Source organism: Lepidochelys kempii, chromosome 3 (assembly GCF_965140285.1).
Source record: "Lepidochelys kempii isolate rLepKem1 chromosome 3, rLepKem1.hap1, whole genome shotgun sequence".
Taxonomy (NCBI): domain Eukaryota; kingdom Metazoa; phylum Chordata; order Testudines; family Cheloniidae; genus Lepidochelys; species Lepidochelys kempii.
In genome coordinates, this window is record NC_136382.1 from 191,447,734 (window position 1) to 191,470,498 (window position 22,765).

A 22,765-nucleotide genomic window follows, 5' to 3' on the forward strand; every position below is an offset into this window, starting at 1 on the left:
TTATATGTATATAGCATGGTTCATCCCTAAGGATTACACATTAAAATCGAGCCCCATCTAAATCAGGAAAGGAAACAACTAGCATTAATAGAGTGAGGTGAAATTGTAGCCAAGGGCAAGGCACCAAACCCTCTACTCTCATGAAAAGTGCAAAGGAAATTTTTATGTCCACAGAACAGACAAGACCATTGGCCTAGTGTATCCCCTCCTGTGTGCCCTCTACTAGTGGACCACTCTGCTTGCAGATTTCAGAGTAGCAGCCGTGTTAATCTGTATTCGCAAAAAGAAAAGGAGTACTTGTGGCACCTTAGCGACCAAATTGGTTAGTCTCTAAGGTGCCACGAGTACTCCTTTTCTTTCTGCTTGCAGAGGAGCAGTTTCCACCCTTCCATGCAGCCCTCCCTGGACACTGAAGATGTGTCCCTGTGGCAGGGGTGCTGGAACAATGTGTATGGTGGGGGTGCTGAGAGCCATTGAACCAAACTGTACGCCCTGCATATAATGGGAACCACTTCCCGCCAGGGGGTGCTGCACCCCCCCCTCCCCCCACCGCTAGTTCCAGCACCGATGCTCTAGGGCATTGGAGGGGCGGGACTCGGGAAGGGCAGTGTGAGCACTGGCCACAGCCTCGGTCACCCTTTCCTGCAGGCGGCCACACTCCGAGCAGGACTTGCTACAACTCAAAGCCGCCCTGGAGTAACTTGCTCGGATCTCAAACGTAGCCGCAGGGAGAACGGAAGTCAACACACCCTGCTGACCTTGAGGGAAATTGGGGCGAGGGAGGGGAGCAGAGCAGAGCAGAGCAGCTCGGTGAGGAGCGAGGGAGGGAGTTTTGCGGCTGCAGGGTTGGAGCACGCCGCAGGCCCGCCCCTCGCACACGTGTCACACCCCCACCGCCGAAGCAGCCGAACACCACGTCCTCCAGTCCCCCCCCCAACCAAATCACACCCAACGGCGCCGGGCGGGGGGGGGCGTGTAACGGCCCCGCGTGTCTGTACGGCTGCCCGCCGGCGACGACGGCTCTGAGTCCCAGGGACGGTTCGGGCACCTTCCCGCCGGCTCTCGGCGCCGGAAGCGGCCGGGCAGAGGGGGGCGCGGCCGGGCAGAGGGGGGCGCGGCCGGGCAGGGGTAGCGGCGGCGGCGGCGGAGCCAGCCGGCAGCGCCATGGCCAAGTGGGGCCAGGGGGACCCGCGCTGGATCGTGGAGGAGCGAGCGGACGCCACCAACGTGAACAACTGGCACTGGTGAGCGGGCGGGGGCGGGAGAGGGGGGCCCGGCGGCCCGGTCCCGCTGCGCGGGCTGGGCGGCATCTTCTCCCCCCTCCCTGCCGCGGCTGGGGCTGTCCGGACCGAGTCTGGCGCCGGCAACCGCGGGGTTTGCTGCCGGCTCCACGCTGAGCCTCCCGCGGGCGGGGGCGGCGGCCGCTGGCCGGGGGCCCGAGGCCACGCTCGGTTTGGAGCCAGGGGGAGCCGCGGGGGCTTGCCCCGGGCCCGACTGCGGCTCACCCGCTCCCCGCCCGCCCTTCTGCCGCAGGACGGAGCGGGACGCGACCGGCTGGTCAAAAACCCAACTGGAGCAGCTGCTGGTGGGGATCGCGGTGGGCAGTGAGGCGGGCAGCTGTGAAATAAGCGACCTGAAGCAAATGGAAGGCGAAGCCTCCTGCAACAGCCGGAAAGGGAAACTGATTTTCTTCTACGAATGGAACATAACACTTAGCTGGAAAGGTAAAAATGCCCCTTCTCGCTTCTCGTGTCAAGAGAAATACAGCAGGAGGCGGAGCGTCATGTGCTGCCCCTGGAGGCTGCAAACTCGTGCAGGCAGCAACGGCAGCCTTTTTGGATTGTGGGGTGCGCTAGGCTGGTGGGTCTCAAGCGGGGTCCGGGACCCCCTGAGCAGCTTTCAGGGGGTCTGCCCAGCAGGGCTGGCATGAGACTTGCTGGGGCCAGCACTTCAAAGCACCCACTGCATGGGGCTGAAGCCCAGGGCCCTGAGCCCTGCCACCCAGGGCTGAAGCCTGAGCAACTTAGGTTCATGGGGCCTTGGGGCAGTTATCCTGATTGCTACCCCTTAACGCTGGTCCTGGCTTTTATTTGCAGAAAAACAATTGTTGTGGGACAAGCAGGCCATGGAGTTTTTATAGCATGGGGGGGGCATGTATCAGAAAAAGATTGAGAACCCCTGCATTAGGGCAATAATCTTCTTAATATTTGGGTGTATTTCTCACATTCTTCTCAGCACTTGCTGTCAGTCTTGCTGATGCTAGGCCAGCTAAAAGTGCTATCCATTCTTACAGCTATGATTGAAGGATTATCATCATTATGTTCTTATTACACCTCTGGCGTTTAGGGCAGTGACAAAGCTCCTGCACTCCTGTCTGTTTCTGGCAAGTCTTTCAGTGGTTCCCCAGCTGTGCCCCGGATTTTTCAGCTCGGCTTCCACAGCTCTTCGCCATGTTGTTTTCGGGCAGCCTCGTTTTTGCTTGCTTCAGGTGTCCATCTTATTGCTACTCTGTGATGGAATCAGTTTCCATCTGAAGCACGTGACTGATCCAGCTCCAACGCATTCTGGTAATAATCGTGCTCAGATCCCCTTGGCTGCACTGTCTCCATAGATCTTGGTTTGAGATTGTTCTGGGCCAAAAGATAGAAACTACCCAGTATTATCCTTTCTCTTAGAAGATTCACTTTTTCTGCTCAAAACTTCGTAATCATAGAAACATTGGGTTGGAAGGGACCTCGCGATGCCATCTAGTACACCTCCCACACTGAGGCGGGACCAAATATTTGTACATCATCCCTGAAGGTCTTTATGTCACCTAATCTTAAAATAGTAATGAATTTCCATCCTTTGTGTCACTGGAAAAGTTGCTTCAGGTTTGTTTACCACATTTCCACATGAGCGCTGAAAACTGTGGCTAATAAATACAGCATATCTGGACATTAAGACCTGAATGGGGCCCTGTAGGCCAGGGGTGGGCAAACAATGGCCCACAGGCCACATCTGGTCTGCCAGCCATTTTAATCCAGTCCTTGAGCTCCCGCTGAGGATTGGAATCTGGGGCTTGCGCCGCTCCGGTGCTCCAGCTGGGGAGCAGGGTTCGGGGGTCACTCTGTGTGGCTCCCAGAAGCAGCGGCATGTTCCCCTTCTGGCTCCTATACATAGAGGCAGCCAGGGGGCTCTGCTCTGCATGCTGCCCCCACTCCAACCGCCGCCCCGCAGCTGCGATTGTCTGGGAACCACAGCCAATGGGAGCTGCAGGGGTGGCGCCTGCGGATGGGGCAGCACGCAGCAGAGCCACCTGGCAGTGCCTCCATGTAGGAGCTGGAGTGGGGACATGCCGCTGCTTTCGGGAGCTGCTTGAGGTAAGCGCTGCCCAGAGCCTGCACCCCTGAGACACGCGCCCCCTGCCCCAGCCCTGATCCCCCTCCTGCCCTCCGAACCCCTTGGGCTCAGCCCGGAGCACCCTCCTGAACCCCAAACCCCTCATCCCCAGCCCCACCCCAGAGCCTGCACTCCCAGCCAGAGCCCTCAACCCCGCTGCCCCAGCCCGGAGCCCCTTGCTGCACCCTGAATACCTCATTTCTGGCCCCACCCCAGAGCCCACACCTCAAACCCAATTTTGTGAGCATTCATGGCCCGCCATACAATTTCTATACCTAGATGTGGCCCTCAGGCCAAAACGTTTGCCCACCCCTGCTCTAGGCAGACTCTACACCTACATGGAGCCCCCTGAAGTCAGTGATGTTCTGTGTGCTTGTGTTGGTCTGGCCATACAAACCTGCTTGCAGGATCGGGGTTTTGTGTGGTAGTGTACACAAATTTCCTGGAATGATTATTCTAGAAAGCAAACTCTTTGATAGGTTGGAGAAGCAGTAATATTTTCATAAACTGAATTGAAGTGGCAAAGGAAACAGAGAGGAACAAAATCAGTGAGTCTCAGCTACTAAAATAGGTTATTTTGAAATAATCTTGAAACAACGCTCTCTTTTTCTTGAATTTTTTTCCATACTTTAATTTTATTTCTCCAAAACAGATACGTTCCCATTCATTATTTTTGAATAAATTAGAACATGACTCATTTTACTCTGAAAGAAGCAGGCATTTTCATTGTGACAATCCTGATCTGCTTTTTATGACTTGTTTGCATTGTTTAAAATTATCAAGCATACAGATTATAGGTATTCAATTAATTTGTTCATGGTAGCAGTGAGGAAACGAGGAACTGTTTCAGGAAAAGTGTAAAGAAAATATAGACATCTTTGTAATACAGTATGTAGAGAAAATTGCAAAAAGGAGTGTGAATAATTTCAAGACTTTTTTAAAAGTGAATTATTGAGATACACTAGCCAGTGTGAATTAATACAACTGCTTGATTGATCATGTAATTAGTTCTCTTTAGCAAATTATACAATTCTTTTCAATGAGTATTGTGTAACCATATCTCTTCAGTGAGACGTGTGCTCCACGTTTTTCCTTCCCATGGCCAAATCCTAGAGAAGGCTGATGTAAAATAATACACATAGATTGCCATGCTGAAGGGTAGAGTGTTCATTCCCAAAATGTGGTAATTAGCTCTCAGCCAGACTTCAATCACTACTGCAAGAGAGAGGCTGCATTCACTACTACTCCCATTTCCCTCTCACTCTCCTTGCCCCAAAATAGGATTGTGGTTCAGTGCCGTGAATAGTCCTGCTCCCCACTCCTGTGGGGTGTCTGCAATTTTTCCCTCCCCCTCCATTTAGCTGATGAGCTATTTCATGAAGTTCCTTCCAGTGCTGTGTACATGCCATGCAGAGTCCTGCTGTCCAGCTTTCCTGCAGCTTGACCACCTGACACTGTAAAATGCATTGTTTATACTGCTTTTAGTTCCCACGTAAGGAGGACCAGGATTGGGGGCCTACTCTCCCAATAACACTCAGGAAATTCAAGACAAGAACATGCAAAGCACCTTATTTTTGTTTCTATTCTGTTTAGGTTCAGTAAAGAATGGAGACAACTTTACATTTTTATTATTGAGTTTGCAAAAAAACAAAAACAAAACATACATAAATTATACTGATCATAGAATCATAGAATATCAGGGTTGGAAGGGACCCCAGAAGGTCATCTAGTCCAACCCCCTGCTCGAAGCAGGACCAATTCCCAGTTAAATCATCCCAGCCAGGGCTTTGTCAAGCCTGACCTTAAAAACCTCTAACGAAGGAGATTCTACCACCTCCCTAGGTAACGCATTCCAGTGTTTCACCACCCTCTTAGTGAAAAAGTTTTTCCTAATATCCAATCTAAACCTCCCCCACTGCAACTTGAGACCATTACTCCTCGTTCTGTCATCTGCTACCATTGAGAACAGTCTAGAGCCATCCTCTTTGGAACCCCCTTTCAGGTAGTTGAAAGCAGCTATCAAATCCCCCCTCATTCTTCTCTTCTGCAGGCTAAACAATCCCAGCTCCCTCAGCCTCTCCTCATAAGTCATGTGTTCCAGTCCCCTAATCATTTTTGTTGCCCTTCGCTGGAGTCTCTCCAATTTATCCACATCCTTCTTGAAGTGTGGGGCCCAAAACTGGACACAGTACTCCAGATGAGGCCTCACCAATGTCGAATAGAGGGGAACGATCACGTCCCTCGATCTGCTCGCTATGCCCCTACTTATACATCCCAAAATGCCATTGGCCTTCTTGGCAACAAGGGCACACTGCTGACTCATATCCAGCTTCTCGTCCACTGTCACCCCTAGGTCCTTTACTTATACATCCCAAAATGCCATTGGCCTTCTTGGCAACAAGGGCACACTGCTGACTCATATCCAGCTTCTCGTCCACTGTCACCCCAAGGTGATTTGGATGTGTATATGTGCTTATTTATTTGTTTGTCCTAAAGTTAAGTATTTTAGGAAATATTGTCAGAACGCCACCAGCAAGCGTTGAAAAAATTTGTTGTGAGAACCCCTGGGCTAAGAAAACATTCTTAATTGTTGAGATCCATGCAATGTAGGTGTTGAAAATAACTAAAATGAAACAATGTAAAGAGGGGCATGGAGTAGCATCATGCAGGGTGCAGTTATTTAAATAATTTCAATTTAAATTAATTGTAATCAATATTTAAATCACCCAATATATTTTAAAAATAAATATAAAACATTATTTGTCAGTTTTACAAAGCCTCAGGTTACCTTGAAAAAAGTTTAATGCAATTTTAGATTTATAGGAAGTAAATTTAGATTTAAAGGAAGTATTTCTTCACACAATGCCCAGTCAACCTGTGGAACTCTTTGCTGGAGGATGCTGTGAAGGCCAAGACTATAACAAGGTTCAAAAAAGAACTAAATACATTCATGGAGGATAGGTCCATCAATGGCTATTAGCCAGGATGGGCAGGGATGGTGTCCCTAGCCTCTGTTTGCCAGAAGCTGGGAATGAGCGACAGAGAATAGATCACTTGACGATTACCTGTTCTGTTCATTCCCTCTGGTGCACCTGGCATTGGCCACTGTTGGAAGACTGGATACTGGGCTAGATGGACCTTGGTGGGGTGAAAGTAATATTAAATAGTACTTACAGGTACTGGGACCTGGCTTCCCCAGCCAACCCATCCGTGCTGCCTGACCCATGCTGCCTGGGGCTCCGGCGGTGATTTAAAAGGGCCCGGGCTTCCCCCCCACGTCGGTGGCCCTGCCCATAGGGCCTACCAGAAGGGCTGCCGATGGGCGGGGCAAAAGGGACAGCGACGTTAAAGTGCTGCCATGGCAGTGCTTTAATGTCAGTTGCGTATGGGCCGGTACATGGCCGTTCTTTATAAGAACTAAGTTATAAATGCTACATTTAGGGTAGCTTAATTTTATACATTGCGAAGAACAAAATGTAATTGTCTTGCTACAAACGTTTCCCAAATAAATAGTTTTTTCCTACCTGCCACAACTTTCTGAGGTGAAAACCAGAAGCGATTAACAATTATGAGCTATTCTTACACTGTGATAAGAGCACTTAATCTCACAGGCATTCAGTGGTCTACCGTATATTAATGCAACTTTCCTTTGTGAACCTGTATTTAAGAGTATTTGCTTGAAGATTCTAGTATTCCACTGAAAGTTCTAAGAGCTGCTATTTGTCATGAGTTTGGGTCTGTATCAGTGCTTCCCCCCTGCATGTTCTCTAACCAATTGGAAGTAGAAATAAGATCAGAACTTCTGGGGAGTTTGACAGCATGGAACATTCTCAAACTTAAAGCAATAGTTCTTCCCCCATCTAGTCCTTTTCTGTAATATTCTGCATTCAATCTACTATTTTAAAAATGAGCATTTCTTAGCAGAAACAAAATCTATGTAAATCTGAAATTCACTAACAATTAGGAAAGCCTGAATGTCCCAAAATCCACTGTAGCAACATAGACTGAGAGGAAAGTGAAGAACTAGCACCACTTAAATAAAGTAAGTTGATTTAAATTAAAAACATCTGTTTCTTTATTAAATTCTAAAGGTATTATTTGTATCCCCATGGTATTATAAGTATTTTAGTGAAGAGCTTTACATTATGGTGGTAGTTTTAGTAGGTGTTTGTACATGTTCTATAAAAACTACCTATGGACTTGCTGTCCTGGAATCCAGTACACCTGCCCTGCTTTTGAGGAAGGTGCTTTCAATGTTAATTTGTCTAATATTGAAATAACAGTGTCTGAAATGTAATGTGGTCCAGTTGATCCAAAATGGGACTGGGAACCAAAAACTCATTAATACTAGGGCAGTCAAGCAATTAAAAAAATTAGTCACGATTAATCGCACTAAATATTTTTGGGTGTCTCCTACGTTTTAAAATATATTGATTTCAGTTACAACACAGAATACAAAGTGTACAGTGCTCACTTTATATTTATTTTCATCATCTGAGTCAGATGCCACCAGCAGAAAGTTGATTTTCTTTTTTCGTGGTTTGGGTTCTGTAGTTTCCGCATCTGAGTGTTGCTTTTTTAAGACTTCTGAAAGCACGATCCACACCTTGTCCCTTACAGATGTTGGACAGCACTTCAGATTCTTAAACCTTGGGTCGAATACTATAGCTATTTTTAAAAATCTCACATTGGTACCGTTTTTGCGTTTTTTGTCAAATCTGCTGTGAAAGTGTTCTTAAAATGAACATCATCCGAGACTGCTATAACATGAAATATATGGCAGAAAGTGGGTAAAACAGAACAGGAGACATACAGTTCTCCCCAAGGAGTTCAGTCACAAATTTAATTAACACGTTAGTTTTTTAACGAGCATCATCAGCATGGAAGCATGTCCTCTGGAATGGTGGCCAAAACATGAAAGGGCATACGAATGTTTAGCATATCTGGCATGTAAATACCTTGCAACACCGGCTACAAAAGTGCCATGCGGATGCCTGTTCTTACTTTCAGGTGACATTGTAAATAAGAGTCAGTCAGCAGTATCTCCCGTAAATGTAAACAAACTTGTTTGTCTTAGCGATTGTCTGAACAAAAAGTAGGACTGAGTGGACTTGTAGGCTCTAAAGTTTTACATTTTTTTGTTTTTGAGTGCAGTTATGCAAGAAAAAATATCTACATTTGTAAGTTACACTTTCATGATAAAGGGATTGCACTACAGTACTTGTATGAGGTGAATTGAAAAATACCATTCCTTTTATCATTTTTACAGTGCAAATATTTGTAATCAACAATAATATAAAGTGAGCACTGTACATTTTGTATTGTGTGTAATAGAAATCAATATATTTGAAAATGTAGAAAAACCTCAAATATTTAATACATTTCAATTGGTATTCTATTGTTTAACAGTGCGATTAATCACAATTAATTTGAGTTAATTGCACACGTTAACTGTGATTAATCAACATCCCTAATTAATACTAATCACAGTTCTGACACTGGAACCTTTGGGGTTTTGGAAAGCCATTTTATCCTTCTGTGTCTTAGTTGCCACATCTGTAAAATGTCAATAATAATATGTGCCTACCTGAAAGTGGATTTACAATGCAAAGCATTACCTCCAGTGAGCAGTGTGGCTCTATCCAGTAAATATTTAGATTAGAATTTGCTCACCGGCACAGATATTTTCTGTCCAACTGACTGATATGTACAGCATTATTAAGTTTTTTAAAAATAAAAATGGAATGTTTAAAAAGCCTCTATTACCGTTAGTCATAAAGTAGACCTTCCAGTTAGTATTATTTGTATCTTTGTTGGGTTTTTTTGTAACGATTACATGGTTTCCCAACACTTCCCTAAACTCTTATTCATCCAGCAAGCTTGGCTAGAAATGCCATCCTGCAGGTATGTGCCCCATTGTTCAAAAAAGAAGTCTAAACACACATTTTCTTTGGGCACTCTGATTGACTAAGAAATAAAAAACCTAATTTTTCCTTCAGATATTAACAGAAACTGCACATAAATGTCTTTTTGCCTACTTTAGTGTGAGCTTCACCTGCGGCAAGTCAGGATATATTTCTGCATGGGCATTTCTTTCAGTGGATAGTCTGGTGCTCATTCAGGGCACAATCCTGTGCATAAAGTTGTTAAAGGAAGTTTTTCCATTGAGTTAAGTGACAGTTGGATCTGGATATTTGGAAGATGCAACTTCTGAGTGACTTTGTGTCTTTAAGCTGATTCACCCCTTTGCAGCAGTGCCTGTCCCTGCAGGGTGTTACTGCAAAAATGTAGTACATGATATTGCAGGATGTTTGTTACAGGGTTTTGCTGTGAGCATTGACGAACATCTTTGCTGCTGGGCAGTTGTACATGTTAAAATAACATTTAATGGTATGACATAAGACACTGTAAAGGTAATTGGTGCTATGACAGACTGGAAATGCCACTGGTACAGTCTGAAGAGCATTTAAACCAGATCTGCTGGGTGAATAAATTTAATGAACAACGAGAAACTTTTTAAGAATAAGAGGAGGAATCTTTACTAAAACAAAAGCTGTTCACATAACTGTAATAATTAAAGCAGAACAGTGTGGACTAAGGGCCTGATCCTGCGACTTCTTGCACTCATGTGCACTGCTGTGCCTGTGGGGAGCCCCATTGCTGTCAGTGTCTGTGTGTGTGCGTGCAAGTTCCAGGATCATGATCTAGGGCTTCATTTATGATGGCATGTATAGTACAAGCACTGCACACGCCTAGAACAGATGTAAACAGCAGTGTAGATGATGAGACGCTGCTTAGACAAGTAAAGACATACCCTAAGGTTCTGGCATAGCTCCTACACAGCTCTCTCTACACTCCACAGTGCCTCCCATTGCTGTTTTTAGCAGTGTCGTATCCTACTGCCTCCCTGCTGCTGGAGCCTTTCCCTGCCATAGTGAAAGGTTTTGACAGTGGGGAAAGACTCTCTGGCAGGGGAGAGGCAGTGGAAAAGGCTTCAAGAGCTCCCCATTGCTGGAGCTTTTCCTCATCACAGGGAGCTGCTGGAGCCCATCCCTGTGGCAAGGAGAGGCTGTGGCTGGTGGGAGGCCGTGGGGAGAGGTTCTGACCTTTCCTCACTGCCTCCCCCTGCCAGAACCTGTCCCTGCTTTCCACTGTGGAGTGTAGCTACACATACGCTGCACGCTACTGCAAGTGTAGGCAGGGCCTTACTAGCATAGGGATTACTACCACGAGTTGCCCTGTTGAGGTCAGTGGCACTATTTGCAAAGCAAGTACTTCTCTCAGAAGCGTTTGCAGGATCAAGCCTTTTATTTTTAAACTTCAATAGAGATGTATATAGCTCTGAGCATGTATACATAGTATTGCTGACTTACGTTAACAGCCCTAATATGCTAGGCGATTTCCAGACATTCACAAAGGGATGCTCCCTGCTCCAAGAAACTCTAAGGATAGACAGAGTGACATTAGCAGAAAGGGAACAACAAATAGGGTTGTTTTTTTCCCATACAGAATTCAGTTGGATTCACTAGCAGAAGTAGGCCTTTAAGAAGGATATAATGGTGATGGGGAAGGCCACAACATGCGTAGGGGCTGTATGGAAGAAAGCACAAATGTGATTGTGCAAGAAGTTGACAAATGGACAGATGAGGGTAAGAACATTGGCAGAATGGCAGCACAAAGCTTGATTAGGGAGGAGGTGTTTGTACTCTCATGCACCTACACAGAAGTATCAGTGACTCACTGAGATGATATCCTAAGTTTAAAAGCAGCTTAATGAGTTTGTGTTTTATTAATTCCGTTTTAGTTCTTTCAGTTGGTTTAATTATTCTTCTTTGAGTGATTGTTCCTACGTATAGTGCACTTCAGGTTGCACATGCGCTCAGGATGGCTGTTTTTTCCTAGCAGTGTCTGTCTGGTCCACACACATGCATCCATTCTCCATCAGCTGCACGCCAACAGAATAAAGGGGCCTGTTGGATCACCACCATCTTAGTTCCTTCTTGCCACTTGTGGTCTATGATGGAGCTTCACTGTCCTTGCTGACTACTTCAGCTCTCTTTGTAAATAGTTTTAGAAGTTTAAAAAAATTTCTTAAGTAGTTTTTAGTATAGTTAGATAGTGTTAACGGTTTGGTTTCCTATTTTTTGGTCTGTGTGAGGGGAAGCACACGCACACAGTTTCAAAAACTGCATGAAGGGCCACAAACGCTTCCTGGTCACAGACTTCCCTGACACCTGTTTGTCATGGATGCCTGGGGGAAACGCACATCCCATCCAAGTGCAGAATCTGTTTCTTTGGCACTGAAATCCTCTTCCGTACTGAAGGATCTGTTGCCCTTTACTTCAACAACCTGAGCTGTGGAAATGACTCTTGACTCCAATGGCTGCAGCTTGCATCCCAGCTCCAGAAGACCTGTTGTTCCCTGAACCTTTCGTCTAAGAGAGCACCAGCCCTTGCAGAAGGGTTAGAAAGACTTTGACCTACTACAGCCCCATGAGACTGATGGGGGTGACCTCTGGTAAACTTTTACCATGTATATAGGAACTTTTGTTTTTTATGTGTTTTTTTTCTGCTTTTGCCCTTAAGAATAAATGCCGTTTGCTTTGGGAAGGCTCCAGGCAAGTGCAATCTCACCTTGCTAATTATGATTCGCCAAAGGATTTTAGCCTCCCTTATTTGGTAGGAGGACAGAGCAAAAGTATGTGTGGGGATACTGTTCAACTCCCTGCTTTCAGTAAAGACTATGATCACACTCACATCCTTCTTAGACTGGGGCATTGACATGGAGGGACAGTCCAAGGGATATGGTCCCCCCAGGAGTCTGTTTCAAATCAGAGTCCGATGAGCCTGTGAATGATTCCTCCCATGTATCTGTGGCCAGTCAATCCAGGTGGCCTATAACAAGCAGGGAGGAGTGGAGGCCATCACCCTTTGGAACTATGCAGTCCCATGCAAATTACTTTAACTGCTGTCCACCTGCCAGGGATCCACAAACACCCTAGATTATCTGAGTAAACAGTTCTCCTTAGAATGAGAGTTAGAGCTACGTGACCTGACTCTCCAGAAGATGTTTTTGGGTGTGGGGTCTCTCATCCAAGGATTTTTTTCGCATCCCTTGTGAACAACAAGTGCAAGAAGTTCTACTCCACGGAGGGTTGTAGTCCAGGCTCTCTGGGCGATGTGTTTCTCAGACAGTGGTTGGGAGCCTTGCAATACCCCTTTATCCCCGATTCCCCTTTTACCTCAGACATTGAGGAAAATCAGACAACATAAAGCACAAGTCATGCACCAGGTTGGCCAACAGTTCTAAAGTACTCTACACTTCTGCAACTATCTGCCTGAGCTCCCCTCTGCATTCTCCTGATACCTTAACTATTAACCCAGGACAAAGGACAGACCCAGCCACGCTTCACCTGAAAACATGGTATTTGTATGGCTGTTGGGGTTGTTCAGCTGATGTCCAGGCTATCGTAAGCAGCAGTAGAAAGGACTCTACCAGGAAATGTTACAAAGCAAAATGGAAATATTTTTGTTTTGGTGTAACTGACAGGGAATTCCTCCTTCACTGGCAAAGATTCTGAATGTATTGGACTCCTTTTATCCTTAAATCCTCAGGGCTGTCTTTTAGCTCACTTAGAGTACACCTTTTGGTCATCAGTGCATTTCATCTGCTGGTAGACACTTACTCTATATTTTCCCACTCTGTCACGGTCTGCTTCCTGGTGAGTATGATTTGAGACTTCCCTCCAGTGGCAAAACCAGTACCAACCTGGGACTTGAACTTTGTGTTCTCAACCATTACTAAGTCACCATTTGAGCTCTTGGGATCATGCTCTTTACTAGATCTGTCTGTGAAGGGAACATTTTTGGTAACTATCATGTCAGCCAGAAGACTTGGAGCTAGAAGTGCTCATGGCTGACCCTCTAATTTTGTACAGTTTTCCACAAGGACCAGGCATCTGTGAGACATGCTAAGTTTGTCTCTGAGGTGGTGGTGCATCAACCAAAGTATCCATTGATCTGTGTTTTAGCCTAAACCTCTTTCTAGCTAGGAAGAGGTGGCATGGCACTCACTGGCAACATAGGGCTCTTGCCTTTTTCCTGCAAAGAACAAAGTCCTTTCAAAAGTCTCCTAGACTTTGTCACATTTGCAGAATGTCTGAAAGGAGATGCCATCTCCTCTCACAGGCTGTCAAAGTAGATCTTGGGATGCATCCTACTCTGAGATGAACAATTTCTCCCTTGAGGATAGCATATGAACATACACAGCTTGAGTTTAGGCATCATTGGTAGCTTCACATAGCGATGTCCCTATTACTGACATCTGCAGAGTTCTCTGCACTATGTGCTGGTGCAAGCAGCTGCTTCTAATATTTCTCTAGGCAGGGCAGTTCTGCAATCTGTTGTGCCATAGGATTCCAGGCACCCATCTCCTTAAAGAGACAGTGCTTGTGAATCACCTGAAGTGCACTACATATAGGGACAATCAGTCGAAGAAGGATGCATTAATCTTAATTTGAGTTCTTTGAGATGGGTTGTTCCTGTGTAGTGCATTACCCACCTTTCCTCCCCCCTGTTTAGTCAGTAGAGAGGGAACTATAATGGTAGTGGTTTATTCCCCTTTATTCCCTTGGTGTGGAGCATGAAGAGTGTGGGGGCAGATATGTGGAACAGATGGACACTGCTAGGGAAAAATCTCCAGTTCTGGGCACATGGAGGGCATGCAAAACCTGAATGTACTATGTGCAGGGACAACACATTTCAAAAAACTTAAGTTACTACAAGGTAAGTAATCCATCCTTTTAAATAGTAGTTCTGCAGAAAGCATTTACAAGGGTAAAACTGCTACGATGGAAAATACAGTTATTTAGTTATTACATTTAAGAATTCATTCTGTTAATGCAGGTACAATGAAAGAATCTGGTGAGAAACATGAGGGATTTGTTGAAATTCCTAACCTGTCAGAAGAAAATGAGGTGGATGATACAGAGGTAGGTAATAAATACTAACATAGCTGTATAGGGCAGGAATTTTGAAATAAAATTAATAACTTTGGCTGCCATTAAATTTTCTGTTAACTGAATAATAGTTACCAAAGGGTTTAAAAAAAAAAGCGTAATTAGTGAATACCTGGGAGAACAACATGACTTAGCTAGGGGCTCACTTCATCGAATGCATCCGATGAAGTGAGCTGTAGCTCACGAAAGCTTTTGCTCAAATAAATTTGTTAGTCTCTAAGGTGCCACAAATACTCCTTTTCTTTTTGCGAATACAGACTAACACGGCTGCTACTCTGAAACATGACTTAGCTAGTCTGTCTTTAGTGATCTAAAGATAAAAGATGTCAAGAACCAAAAACATTAATGGCTCACTTCTGTCCTCCGATACGTAAATACATATCCTCCAAAGTTAGCTACTAAGCATACACAATATCAGACTTTAAAAGATGCAGCTCGTGGTAATACAGAGCCACGTGTTTGAGATAAGAATTGAGCCCTATGTTTGCTTCACTGTTTGTCATTTTTTAATCTTAAGGCCTTTACTTTGGTGCTAGCCTAATGATATAGTTGATACTGTGGTCTCTAAAGAACTCCTGCATAGGGGGAGAAACCTATCTAAACTTCAGCTAGTTCTTGATTTATTATGGAGACAAAATTGCTTGTGTTTCCTTTTAGAAAAAGAAAAAGTATCCAGTTTTAGCTTAAAGGCATGATAAAGTAGGAAAGTTTGCACTTGAAATATCTATTCTGCACCTGTCCTCTGAATAAACCAACACCGTTGTTCCCCAAAAATCAAATTGTACAAAGCATCTCTTAGATTTGTATGTTTGTTTACAGATAAGTGTAAGCAAAAAGAAAGGAGATGGAGATGTGCTAAAGGATCTTATGAGAACAGAAGGAACTTCAAAAATCAGGGAGGCTCTCAGACATTATCTGAAAGTTCTTAAAACAGGTACATTAACATCATTTCTGTGACTATATGGGCCAATTATGTGCAATCTCCCTGCTTGAATAGATTGATCCATTTTCATCTGAGTTGGTAGAAACGGTTTTCATATCACTTTAAGAACAAAACAAAACCCCAATGCCTTCATTTTAATGCAGTATTATAATTAAGGTTTTAATTTCACCAAAGTCAGGATATTCAAAGTTGTTTATTTTGGAGTAAAGCCCAGGAGGCACTAATCAGGACCAGAACCATATTGTCATAAGCGCTGTACAAACATATGAGGAGATACAGTCCCTGCCTTAAAGATCTTACAAATTAATTGGCTGAGCAAAGCAAGGCCATACACTTAACTCAATGGCATTTCTCTATCTGTAATGTGGTAACTTCTGAAAACAGTATCCAATCAATTCCAAAATTTCAGGGAATGTTCTAGGCATAAGTGGACAGAACTCTATTAATTTTGGTGAAAAATCAAAAACTGCAAAAGCCTGAATTTAGTGGAAATCAGGCTATTCTCATTTTCAGATCTTTACCAAAATAAATATGGTTCTGAGCAGAGGGGGAAGGGCTTGGTTGTAGTGGGGGCGAGGGGCATAGTTGTGTGTACAGGTTGGTCTCATGTTAGATGGTATTTTTTACTTCCTCTGTTTACAGAGTTTACTCTGGGAATGATCCTACCAACCAAAACTTCAGCTGGTCTGGAGCTAGCAGTTAAAAAAAAATTGAGTGAGAATAACGTGCAGGTATGCTGGCTTTAGGAGTTACCATGTAAGTTTCACTGGGAAAGGTGGATGCTATTGGCCCCAAACTCTGCCATCATAGGAGGAATAGAGAATTTAAGATTTATCCCGTGACTAACGTCAGATGTACATAGTGCTATAATGTGGAGCATTCATCTGTAACAGTAAGTGTTTGGTGCACTTTTAAAATCACCTTTGGGATGGAGACCAGTAAATTCACCAACATGAATGCTATGACCAGTCTGTGTAGTGCTCAGGTAATGTGGAAATAGAATAATTGCTGGGCCACAGAATCTTCAGACAGTGAAAGGGAGATCAAAGGTGTCCTGTTCTTCAGTTCCAGTGTTCTGTCAGTAACAATGACAGCTTCAAGAGGGAGAGGCTGAAATTTGTCTGCTTCCCTCATTTCCTCAGTCATTATTAATTCATTCCACATTCTGTTGCCTGTCACCAAAAGCATGTTAGGGTTGCCACAGATTTTTCTAGTGCCTGACTGTGGTGCTCACTTAATCTAATCCTAATATAGAATAGTATGTTATCATGTAATTAATGCATATGCACAAGGGAGGAGGCTTACTATTGCTTGGGCAGCCTTAAACTTGGCGTTTCCTAACTTTTGAGTGGTTGACTTTGCAAACTTAATGATGTTTTTCTAGTATAGAGTTTTGGTGTGGAATATATATGTATTTTCTATTCATATACAATGGCACTTTATCCTGAGTTTGCTTTGCAGGATTCTGTTTTACCAGTTTCTTTGGATACAGTTGGTGTAAAAATTCCAACAGTAAAGATACTTCTGAAAGAGATGTTTGACTCTCCGGTAGAGGAGCTTTATAGCATCTTCATAACTAAGGAGGTAAGAAGCCTTTTTATAGCAAAGGACCAAACGTTCTTAGTGATGTAACGGCAAGGATTGGTGCTCCAGAAAGGAGAAAAGTTATTTTATTTGAAGAGTTTAATTATAATCAGTAATCAGAAATATTATATGTAGGGCCTTACCAAATTCACGGCCATGAAAAATGAAATAGACTGTGAAATCTGGTCTCCTCCCATGAAATCTGGTCTTGTGTGTGCTTTTACCCTATACTGTACAAATTTCACAGGGTAGACCAGCGTTTCTCAAATTGAGGGTCCTGACCCAAAAGGGAGTTGCAGAGGGGTGGCGGTATTGCCACCCTTACTTCTGCGCTGCCTTCAGAGCCGGGCGGCTGGAGAGCAGCAGCTGTTGGCCAGGTGCCCAGCTCTGAATGCAGCACCCTGCCAGCAGCAGCACAGAAGCCAGGGTGGCAATACCATACCATGCCACTCTTCCTTCTGTGCTGCCACCTTCAGAACTGGGTGGTAGGAGAGTGGTGGATGCTGATTGAGGTCCCAGCTCTGCAGGCAGCAGTTCTGCCTTCAAAGCTGGGATCCTGGCCAGCAGCCTCCGCTCTCCAACTGCCCAGCTCTGAAGGCAGCATTTCCCCATGGCCTCCTCACCACAGGACCTTCTTCCTGATGCCAGATAGCATTTGTACTCCTCAGTCCTCCAGCAGTATACCTCTCACTGACTGAAGTGAGGTCTTGAGGTCCTTTTTAAACCAGGTGCCCTTATTTTAGCCTGCCTGTCTTAATTGATTCTAGCAGCTTCTTAATTGGCTCCAGGTGTCCTAATTAGCCTGCCTTAATTGGTTCCAGCAAGTTCCTGATTGTTCTGGAACTACCCATTACCTTTCCCAAGAAAAAGGGATCTGCTTAATCTGGGGCTAATATATTTGCATTCTGTCACTCTCCTGTAGCCATCTAGTCTGACCCTGTCACAGTAACTTAATCATATTATGATTTTTCTTAGTGAAGTCAATGATATATTGATTTGACTAGAGCACTTTTTAAAGTTCAAACGCATAAAATTGCTTTTAGAGAGCCATGCATTAATCACAGAACCATTGGCATTAGGAGTGTCCAGTAGCCCTTTTAGTTCATCCCAGTATCCTGGAAGAATGCGTTATATATCACTAAGCTATCCAGAAATCGTAGAAGTTATGTGTTATTGAATAGCTGATTAAATTCTTACACTATGCATGTTTGCTTTTTGTTTCCGTAGTTGGTGCAGAAATTTTCTAAAAGTTGTGCTGTGATCCAAGCCAAAAGAGGAGGGAAACTTCAAATGTTTGATGGTTGTATTACTGGTGAATATATAGAATTGGTAAGTTGAAACCTTGAAGTTTAAAATCAGATGCCATGTTCTGCCCTTTTGGAGTCTCACACTGGTGATGTTTAGGTCCAGAAGGTTCTTAATTTGCTACTCCACAGGGGAGAATACACTGTAAAATGTAACCTTGCTTTAGTTTCTCTAATGCAGATTTAGTTCATAAAAAACAAAATATGACCATGCAGAAGATTCCTGACTTTCTCCTTTTCTGGCCCAGATTATCTATCATGTAGGAAAACCCTCACTTGGAACCATGGGAAGAGGAAAACTGTGTATGATTGCCTTACAGAGTTTTTCTACCACTGTCTCTTTTAATAGAAGAGTTTGGGATTGAGCTTACAGATTAGCGGTAGTACCACTTACCAAACATGTGGATCTCTGGAGAAGCAGATCCCATTCTGTTCAGAGCCAGAAGCTATACTGTCCCTGGCTACGCTCCCCTAGAGCTACATAGGGGCAGCTGAGGAAGGTAATCTAGTGTAGACCTGTATTAACTCCTCCTGGATTTCCACACAAAATGAAGCAAAGAGTAGTGCCATGGAGAGCTCTGCTTCGATGTGGGAGCATGTCCCAGTTACACTTCTTCTCTTGTCAGAGATCAGTGGTATCACCATTCTGAATGTCAAAAGTTGTTTCTTAAACGAAAAAACGACCTAGGGAAAATGCTCTGTCCGGAAGCCCTTTAACTTACCATTCAGCTGTGTGTCAATTCTAGCTTCGAATCCCTTAATTACTTAAACCAAATCCTGAGTAGTTTAAGATAGTAAACATTTTTTTGGAATTAAAATTACTGCAGATTCTAAGGATTTAGTTCTAGGTATTTCATCTTTTAGGCATGCCTCAGATTTCCTAAAGCTCGAGATCCCCTTTCCCCCAAATGGACTGAGAGTGCAGTGGCTCCAGTTACAATAAAGATGTTGAAACTTGGGAAAACACTGATGAAATAATTCATTTGATAGTGCCAGTGACTGGCTAAAAAAAGATACTCCACACATTTCCAGCTGTAACAATTAAAGAAATTCTTTAGGCAACATCCCCAGTCAACAATCAAACAACTGGCAAGTTCCACATCATAGAGAAATAGTTACAGTGGTTATGTTAAGCACAAATGGAACTGAACCTACTTGGACTCTAGGGGAAGTTGTGAATAAAAAAATACCCCTATTTGTAAACCTCCTTGAAGGATGCGCAAACTCCCTGAATAGGAGAATGCACCACTACTCTAAACCAACTGCTGTCAAATCTGTCTTCCAGATTAAGCCTCTGCCAGTTTGCTTTCAGTTCCCTATTTCAGCCAGTTGCTGAGAATGCTGAGACTCCACACAGTCTAGAACTGATGGAAAGGAGCTCTAGAGCTGTGTGTCATCTTACACATAGTACCACAGCCCAAACCATCTATCTCTTCCAGTGGCCTCAAATGTACATTGAGCAAGATGGGGGATCAGTTACCCTCCACTTTTTTTCTGTGATTTCTCAGAGGAAAATACAGAACCACTGCAGTAATCCCAGTCACCCATGCTAAGGTCCATATTATCAATGGCTGCTGATTAGAGCTATAGCTATAGGCATGAACAACTGACCTTTGTCCATTGCTAGGAGAAAGTAGGGAATTGTGCCCAGTTATGAGTGTCACGATTAGACCTGGATAAAAGCTGGGATTTTCAAGTAAAGTGTGTTCTCTCACATTTACTATTTGTCCAACTTTTGCCAGGTGGAAAAATCAGAAATTGAAGGGAGAAGGCCACAAAATTTTATTTCAGAATTTTGTAAAACAAACTTTTACCAAACCAACTTTTTCAAAGAAAAAACTTAATTTGATAAAACCCTGTTTTATGATGGAAAAAGCTTTCTCATTGGAAAATTCTTGGCCAGTGCCAGCTAGGATTCTCTTGGAATGAGATATGGCAGGCCCTCAGATGAAATTCTTGAAAAAAGGCAGGGGGGACTATAAGTTTTGTCATGATTTTTGTACATTTGTATCTGTCTTACAGTTACCCAGCCAAAGGATTGTCATGAAATGGAGATGCAGGAACTGGCCTCATGGTATGTCTTTTCTCTAACCCAATAGTATTTACGGGTTGGATTTTGTTAGGGGCCTAAGCCCAGTTTAAATTGTGGCTAAAGTTTGAGAAAGCACAATGTAATGCCTGCTGTTAGTCCCCCTGAGGTAAGGAGTTTGTTCTTGTAAGTACATTTATGTACATAATACAACAGCTGAGTTCATGAAAGATTGAATTTTATTTAGTAGTATAGTAAAGCAAACTTTCATTAATCAGGTGTTAAAACAAAGGTTATTAATAAACATATTACTGACTGTTGTACCGTCTCTTCTTCCAGAACATTATGCAACGGTTGCTTTGAATTTCAAGGATCGGGCAACTCAAACTGAGTTACAGGTAGAGTGCAAAGGAGTCCCTGTCTGTAATGAAGACAGTACAAGACAGTGTTGGCAGAAGCAGCATTTTAAAGAAATACATGTTTTACTGGAACAGACCAAAGTAAATGCTGAATGACGATAGCACTGTAGTTTTATTAACGCATTACTTTTTTTATATATATATAAAAAAGTTTCTCCCTTTTTTGCCCCCCCCTCTTTTTTAAAGAAAATTAATTTATTTACAGGGGATGAATAAAGATCCACATCTGTGATACTGTATATAATTTAAGTACTATTTATGGATCTTCAGTGAATTAAATGGCCTCTTCCATAAGTGAGATTATGTATTTAGACACCTTCAGTTTGAGACATGATCCCTGTTTTATCTATAACTTAAATGTGAATGTGACTCAGATGCTATAGACTTCATGGTATTACATCATACTGGCAAGGCCATTTAGTAGAGACTAATTTGGGCCTGGACTAGGCCTACTTAGTAGCTAGAGCAAATAAGTGACATATGCATTGTTTAGTAAGAATCCATTCCTGGTGGGTAGAATACTGTGTTTAAATGCACTCCTGATTAAAAGGTGAATTGGAAAGTCTTAAAAAAATACCCCAGACATAGTTTGAGCCTGTAAAATCAAATGAGTGAATTATACAGCCACTTAAAATAAAGCATTTAATCTCAAACCATAACAAAACAAGCTGCAGGCTTATCTTTTCAAACAGCACAGCTACACCTTTGAAAGACTCAGTCACCTAAGTCTTTGCTGTTGGTCCTGAGGGTTAACAAAATTAGAGCAACCCTTGTTGACTGTGGGAGATGCTATTATTTTGATCTGTTTTTCTAAACTCCTGTCTTCATCTTTTCTCTGTCAATGGTACCTGTGACGGGAGTTGATGCTCCAGGAAGGCTGTAAGGGAAGTAACTTAATTTTGTATTTCAGCAATTTCCATATTTATTTAAAGAGCCATTCTGACTTGGACTGTTTTCTTCTCTTGGAATTCTGAAAATGTTTTTAGCTTAGACCCTTTCAGTTCACCTTAATGAACCATTCCACCCATGGGAATGTAATGAAAGCAAAGCAAATAAAACCCCAACCGTTTAACCCTTATGGTGCATTTGTGTCAACCATGATGGGTTAATAGTGAAGCTATAACAGTTTAGCAAGAATGGGGCAGAATTCTTAAATGCATTGAGTAATTTTGTAAACAATTGGAATAAAAAATTACTTACCTGTGCAATACTGAACTTAAGGCAAAATTGTGACAGAGGTGACAGACTGCATTTTAATCAAATGCACAGAATAGCAGTCAGCCATGTTAATAAACAAAATTGTACAGTGAGTGTGCTTTGTTTCCTCTAATGTATGCTGTTCAATAAACTACCACATGCATATGACCAGTTCCTTCCTCCTCCTCCCTCCCTCCCTGCTTAAAGGATTCTTTAGAGAATCAAGTTTCCGGCATACAGTTTTATTGTGATAAGACTAAGACCACACAAACTTGGACAGAATACCAATGACATTTACATTGTGTGTAAATTTAAATGACATACAGGACAAGAAAGTTTTTTCTCCCTGACAGCCTCAAGTAGAGCAGGGGAGGAGGACAGGGAAAGACAGCAGCATTGTGATGAGAGGGGAAAGTAGAGAATTCCATGTTTATTGTACACTGTGGTTTTCATCCTGAAATGGGATGGTGTGTAAAAAAAAAAAAAAAAAAAAAACTGAGTCAGACCCCCCCCAAAATGCAATTGATTAAAAAAATTTCAGTCACTCTTTTTAAGGTATTAGCATGATTTTTAGGAGAGCAGGCTTGAGATATCATGACTCTCTTAACCAGTGGTTAATTGTACATTTCTTTAGCAGTTTTATAAAATAGAATCAAGGCTGAATTTAGTTGTTCGGAATGTCCATTGAGAGCAACACAGCAAGCACTGAAAGTGCTTGGGCAATGAAAACCAGAAACTTTTACAAAGACATTGCAAACTAAGTTTAAATTAAACCCTTCTATTTGCATATTAAGTGAATCTAATTTCCCCCTAAGAATTAATGTAAAAGGGGGGGTTAGGTTCCAGGGAATTTTTTTTGCCAGTCAAAAGACATGTACAGTATAAGTTTT

The 22,765-nt window shown here is 43.3% G+C and overlaps 1 protein-coding gene across 3 annotated transcripts; it reads left to right on the forward strand.

Moving 5' to 3' along the window:
• The first annotated feature begins 916 nt into the window (after positions 1–916).
• Positions 917–22,040, forward strand: LOC140909627 (activator of 90 kDa heat shock protein ATPase homolog 2). Of its 3 annotated transcripts, none has more exons than XM_073339375.2 (9): positions 917–1,244; positions 1,534–1,724; positions 14,287–14,372; positions 15,219–15,333; positions 15,985–16,073; positions 16,804–16,926; positions 18,154–18,255; positions 20,253–20,304; positions 20,599–22,040. In XM_073339375.2, the coding sequence occupies exons 1-9, from the start codon at positions 1,165–1,167 to the stop codon at positions 20,772–20,774; spliced, it is 1,014 nt and encodes a 337-aa protein (XP_073195476.1). In that variant the 5' UTR covers positions 917–1,164; the 3' UTR covers positions 20,775–22,040. The 3 variants fall into 3 exon arrangements, with proteins under 3 accessions (XP_073195476.1, XP_078708458.1, XP_073195477.1); XM_078852332.1 differs by lacking the exon at positions 1,534–1,724 and adding an exon at positions 10,891–11,030 and having other exon boundaries at positions 1,194–1,244; XM_073339376.1 differs by lacking the exon at positions 917–1,244 and adding an exon at positions 10,891–11,030 and having other exon boundaries at positions 1,638–1,724.
• The last annotated feature ends 725 nt before the right edge of the window (positions 22,041–22,765 follow it).

Excerpts from the sequence above, each read along its gene's own strand:
- LOC140909627 (XM_073339375.2), top strand. The coding sequence starts at position 1,165 with ATGGCCAAGTGGGGCCAGGGGGACCCGCGCTGGATCGTGGAGGAGCGA. Across the intron at positions 1,245-1,533 it reads AACGTGAACAACTGGCACTG|GACGGAGCGGGACGCGACCG; the intron begins GTGAGCGGGCGG and ends CTTCTGCCGCAG. Across the intron at positions 18,256-20,252 it reads CTGGTGAATATATAGAATTG|TTACCCAGCCAAAGGATTGT; the intron begins GTAAGTTGAAAC and ends TCTGTCTTACAG.